The sequence below is a fragment of the Arctopsyche grandis genome, chromosome 6 (genome assembly GCF_051622035.1).
Source record: "Arctopsyche grandis isolate Sample6627 chromosome 6, ASM5162203v2, whole genome shotgun sequence".
NCBI classification, from domain to species: Eukaryota; Metazoa; Arthropoda; class Insecta; order Trichoptera; family Hydropsychidae; genus Arctopsyche; species Arctopsyche grandis.
The window spans coordinates 3446827-3452663 of record NC_135360.1 but is presented as its reverse complement, the minus strand read 5'-3'; the positions used below and the strand labels follow the sequence as shown (position 1 = coordinate 3452663).

The 5837-nt window shown below is 35.0% G+C and overlaps 1 protein-coding gene across 6 annotated transcripts; it reads right to left on the bottom strand.

Annotated features, from left to right (window-relative positions):
• Window positions 1-1755: 1755 nt before the first annotated feature.
• On the bottom strand, window positions 1756-5560 carry LOC143913557 (uncharacterized). Of its 6 annotated transcripts, none has more exons than XR_013260718.1 (5): window positions 5033-5258; window positions 4725-4958; window positions 4184-4575; window positions 2362-2721; window positions 1756-2266 (listed from the first exon to the last, which is right to left on the bottom strand). XR_013260718.1 is itself a non-coding variant. In XM_077433427.1 (5 exons), the coding sequence occupies exons 1-4, from the start codon at window positions 5144-5146 to the stop codon at window positions 2395-2397; spliced, it is 966 nt and encodes a 321-aa protein (XP_077289553.1). In that variant the 5' UTR covers window positions 5147-5560; the 3' UTR covers window positions 1756-2266; window positions 2358-2394. The 6 variants fall into 6 exon arrangements, 4 of the variants coding, with proteins under 4 accessions (XP_077289553.1, XP_077289552.1, XP_077289554.1 ...); XM_077433427.1 differs by having other exon boundaries at window positions 2358-2721; window positions 4285-4575; window positions 5033-5560; XM_077433426.1 differs by having other exon boundaries at window positions 4285-4575; window positions 5033-5388.
• Window positions 5561-5837: the final 277 nt, after the last annotated feature.

Here is a 5837-nt window from a genome sequence, read left to right as displayed (position 1 = left end):
AATATATTTAGTATTTATTTAAAATTATATTTAGTTTATTAACATATATAGGTTCTTTATTTTCAAATGTGTGTGGATTTTATAATTGTCTTAAACAAGCGATAGCAATTTGAAGTTTTGTACTGGAAAAATTGTAATTAATTACAATTTTCCTTAAAGTTGTACTTTTTAATTACATAATATTGTATCAAACGACTCAATTTTACGTGTAGACGTACAATGAGTAAGTTTTTACTTTATTTTATTTATTGTTAATATTTCAGCTTATCGTTGAATTGACTTTACTTTCAAATATAGTATGTGACGAAAATTTATTAAGAAAATCGATTCTATTTGAAAATAATTGCACTTAGTAATATTCATGTTCCAGTTTTACAAATTATACATTTTAAAATATGTACATACATATATTATCTGGCGTTACTAAAGGTAACAAAAGATTAATTTCTGGACGCCCCGCATTGGTGGGTGTTCAAAAGAAGAAAAAAAGACGACGAAATTTGGCTGAAAACTTATTAAAAAGACCTAACGTTGTGCCACACTAATTATTACTCATTAATCATAATCTATGTGTTTTATGCATTTTTTCTTGATGACCTTATTGATTAAGAAATCTATCTCTTATATGTATATAGGCGTTTAAACAGATCAACTTTCTTTCTTCAAAAATTGAAATCTCTCGCATATCTTAAATAATATTCACAAATCGAAGAATATTTATACTCATCCTACCGTGAACGAAGTTCAATAAATGTTTTAATATTTCTGGTCGCACCTGGGGAACTAAACACTACTCATTCTAACATGCGTTCACCACCGTTGTGGTTCAAACCTGTTTGTGGTTATGTGGAGCATATTTATGAATAATAATACTTTTTCTTACAAATGTTATTCTCCTATACCATTCTTAACCATTTCCTGGTGAAGTTTTAGGCTTCTACCTTCTCGTGGTCTTCACTGAAAAGTACTGCTAATATTGTATTATATTAAATTTTATCCCATCTGAAAATTACAATTTTTTAGCACTACTGACGAAAAGAAGCTTATTTTTTTTGAACGCTTATAAGTCATGTGAATTGTATTTGAATTTTTGTTAGTTCACTTTATATTAGTTTTTCTTCATTGGAAAAAAAAAATTCTTGTAAATTAAATATTTTTATAATTTTCAGTACATATAAATTTAGTAAATATCTTTGAATTCCCAAAATGTAAATTGTTTTTTTTTGTATTCATATGAATAAATGCCATTTCATTAGTATAAACTGGGTTTTATTTTAATTTAAAACCGAAAACCCAAGGTAGCTGAGGTATGGCCAAGTATCAAAAATAATTGTCAATGAAGATTGAAATTTCTGATTATATGTAAATGAAGTAAAGTTTCAAATATATTGAAACTCACATATACAATTAAATTTGATTTTAATTAGGTAGGATGGTTTTTAGCCAAATTTAATGGACGAACCGTTTCAACAATGAAGTCAGAAAAACTCTGATACGAAACGATCGCCCTGGATCTCAAATCTCCAAGTCTAACCAGCAGCATTACAGATATACTCGGAATACATTCTTTTCAATCAAGTGGGTTAAGATTAAGATTAAGTTTAGTTTCATCAAGCTTAATGTAACAAAATACACACTACAGAGATTAAATTTCTTCCGAAGAACGTCTATTAATGATATTAAGGTAAAAACATTATAATATTTATAGGAAGGGTTAAAGGTTTCGACCGTTTCCCGGCCTATGGAGACTCAGTTGAGTTTGAAAGAGGATCGTTTATTTTTGTTCAATTTTTACAATGGTTATTGTATGTACGAAGAGGTTGAGCTTCGGAGAAGTGAGCTGGTTGAACTCCAGAGGTTCTCTGGTGTTGGGAGCTGGTGCGTCGCTTTATGTACGTTCTGACTTAAAGCGTGCCGTGTGCATATGCTTTGTCTTCGTTTCCAGGACACGTGTGTTAGAGATACGTGTTGCCCTATTTTCGAGGCGCGTGCTCGGTACACGTGTGGTTTATAGCTATGGGGTCAGCGCCAAGACGTCGTTCTTTTAAGAATGCGGTCGTGTGCCACGAGTAAATGTCTTTTCAGACACGTGTTAGGGTATCCTGATGACATCACTGTTGGGATTCGTTCATTTTACGATCAAGCGATGAACTCTTAATTCTGGAATGGTCGAAGGGGTCGTTGCCCATGAGTTATGCGTGTTTGTACAGGATCGACGATGAGATCATTGGTTTTGATTCGTAATAGCACAAGTCGTGCTAGATTCCTACATATTTAAAAATGAAAGGTTTTATGTGATAACATTATAAATTTATATACATAAGTATTCGGTTCGGAAAAATTATTTTAAAATTCACATGCTTCATTAGTCCCCGATGAATGGTTGGAATAATTTTAGGGGTTGTGAAGTTGTCGATATTTAATATTTTCAATGAGATCCAGAACTCCTTTTTGAAATGACAGCTGTTCCAACGGTGTCATCGATTTCATGTGAGGGACGAGGCTCAAGAGAAAATTTTCACATGGATCTCCCTCTAAATTTTCATACCTTTTTCTCTTCATATTAAAATACTCCATTGCGCATTTGTCTAAAGCGCTAAGTGGCCTTTTATACGCTTTAGTTTTATTTCTGTTTAACTCTGGAGTTGATTGTGCATCAGGTATGTCATCCGCCCGATTAAATTCTGTTGCTCTCAGCGATGGCAAAAGTTGAAGTTCAACCTGAGAATTTGAATCCGCAGTGAGTTCTATATTATTATCCTCTTGACTTCGATTGAAGCGTGTATTTTGAGATTGTATATTTCCTTCCTGACAACGGTTCTTTGTAAAAGGATTTAAAAATCTGCCCTTGCAAATATAATGAAAATCTTCACTTGCAAAGGCATTGCAAGTGATGATTTTAGACAAATATCACAGAGTGACATATCATATATCGCGTAAGGTAAGATTTTTTAGAAAATTTATTTAACCCTTTGCCGGCGGCAATAAATATAGCGAACAAGCCCTGTACACGGCGGCACCTTTTTCGCGAATTTGGCAATCGAGTTTTCGACCTTACATACAGATTTTAATATTTACTCAAGTAACCAGATATGTTAATTAACACAAATTATTATTTTAAACAATAAAATACATAATATATATCGTAGTTTTGGATTAATTGTCAAATAATCATTCTTCATAATTGTATGAAGACGTGACGTCACATAAACGAGGTTTCAGTATGGTTTCACAAAAAAATTAATTTTGACTGGTATATATTCATTTTAAGCAAATTGAATAGATGGCATTCAACTCTCAGTAATATATTCAACCAATTTTGAACCTTTAAACAGTTGAAATAGGCGCATATAAGGCTCAAAATCCCGTGCAAAGTTCAGAAATTCTATGGAAGACAGCCTTGTCGCCCAAAGCTTCCATAGAAGACGGCCGCGGGCAAACGGTTAAACAAATGATACATTTGTATGGCTTTATCCCAGTATGAATATTCATATGTGCACCAAAATTATGTTTCTTGATAAATGATTTTAAACAAGTGTCACATCTGCAGGGTTTTTCTTCAGAGTGGTGACTTTTGAACAGTTTTCCCCTAGAGTGGAGCTTCAAATGTCTCATAAAGCTATTTTTCAAAGTGAATGATTTTAAACATATGTATTTCACATTTGAACGGTTTTATACCAGAGTGAAAACTCAAATGTCTCATAAGGTTCCATTTTAAAGTAAATGATTCTGAATAAATGTCACATTTGAATGCTTTTTCTCCAGAGTGGCATTTCTTATGTCGCCAACGTAAGGTTACATTTTTGAGAAAATGATTTTGAACAAGTGTCACATTTAAACGATTTTCCCTCGGAGTGGAGCTTCAAATGTCTCATAAAATTATTTTTGAAAGTGAATGATTTTTAACATATTTCACATTTGAACGGCTTTATCCCAGAGTGAAAACTCAAACATGTCCCAAGGTTATTTTTTAGAGCCAATGATTTTGAACAATGTCACATTTGAGTGGAAAGTCACATTTATGTGGCTTGTCTCCAATGTGACAGTACAAATGCATTGTAAGTGAAGATTTTCGAGTGAATGATTTTAAACAAATATCACATTTGTGTGGCATTACCCGTGTGTGTAATCGTGTGATCTGAGATTTTGTATCGTATTAAATAATTTTGAACAAAAATGTTACATTTGAAAGGTTTTTCGATGGAGTGGTGACTCGAATGATTCACGAGTTGCGAATTTTAGTGCAGATGATTTCAAACAAATGTTACATTTGTGTGGCTTTACCCCAGTATGAGTACTCTTATGTGCATCGAGATTTGATTTCGTACTAAATGATTTTGAACAAATGTCACAGTCATAGAGCTTTCTTCGAGTTGCAGAAGTTTTCTGTGTCACAAGATCGTGTTTACGAGTAGGCGATTTGTCTTGGAAATTTATTTTATGGTCCAATTTAGAATCTGTTGAGCACATCTCATCGAAAGATTTTCGTAATGGTAATTCCTCCACTAGGATGTGTTTATTGGCATCTATTATTTCTGCCATATCATCATTCAAGTTAATTTCTCCTCCACGAGTCTAAAACACAAACGGAACGCTATACAATTTAATATGTGAAAGATTTTTATAGTGTGATTAGATATCATTTTACATGTGAATTTATATTTTCGATCGATAGAATGTTTTGCTTAGAATCGTTCTACAGCACTCGAACCCCATTTACTTACTTCGCCATCGTCTGGTGAACTAGAAATGTTTGGTGGAATATCGGCACCCGCTTCATTTTCCCATATCAAATCTTCCAGCAAAACTTCCTCCGGCTTGACTTTCAAACACTTGTCTAATTCCACCCTTGACGTTGTGTCACTCCGAAAGCAAGCTTTTCGAAAGCTGTCGAGCAACTCCAGATCGTTGACACACGAAAGGCATATCGTATCCGGCAGACGGTCACCTTTCCTAACCTGCAGATGAGAAATGAATTGAAGATAACGAGACCTAATGAATTAACAATAGCAATGAGGTGGGTGTAACTGACCTGCAGCTTACAGCAGGTCCAAATGCGTTGCGACAAACGCTGTGGATGAGGATCGTCATGGATGGAGACGAAAGCCTCTGGTGGAGCAGAGCAGAGGCAAAGCCTGCACTCCATCGCTACGTGGACAGGAGAAGCACCGTAGAAAAGTGGAGAGCGGAGACGGAGCTGATTATTCGTGTATGTCTTCCGTTCAACGACAACTGGCCGTCTCGACGTTCGCCTATTGCGCACTGTCGACTATATGCAGCACCGAAGATGCATGCAGCTTGCACGCTGCAAATACTTCAGGATGCATTTATATCCTGTTATCCTTATTCCCATATATTTTAATGGTAGCACATACACCAAACAATGGTAGGCAAAACATTTGCTGCGCGGCGTAGCATGAATAATCGTAAGGCGAAGTAAGAAGAGGTATGTAAAAATAAAGGTTGTGGCTATTCGCAGGTACTGTATCTGCGAATTATCGGCTATTTGCAGGTACTATGTATATCTGCGACAGGCGCAAAGCCTTCTGCGCATGCGCGTGAACTGTAACTGTCAGCGTGTTTACCAGTGGCGGCTCGTCCTAATGGGCTGCCGGGCTGCAGCCCCTCCTATAAAATTCTAAGATATATATTTAATAATACATTTAATATTTTATTTATTAATGATATTTTTTTTATTAGTTGGATGGACTTAACTATTGGGGCCTTCGACAGAGTAAATACTACTTACAATATCACCCATATCCAAAAGGGTGATATTGTAAGTAATGTTGACCGTTTCGAAGACCCCACTAACTTGTATGGTGACAGATGAATTA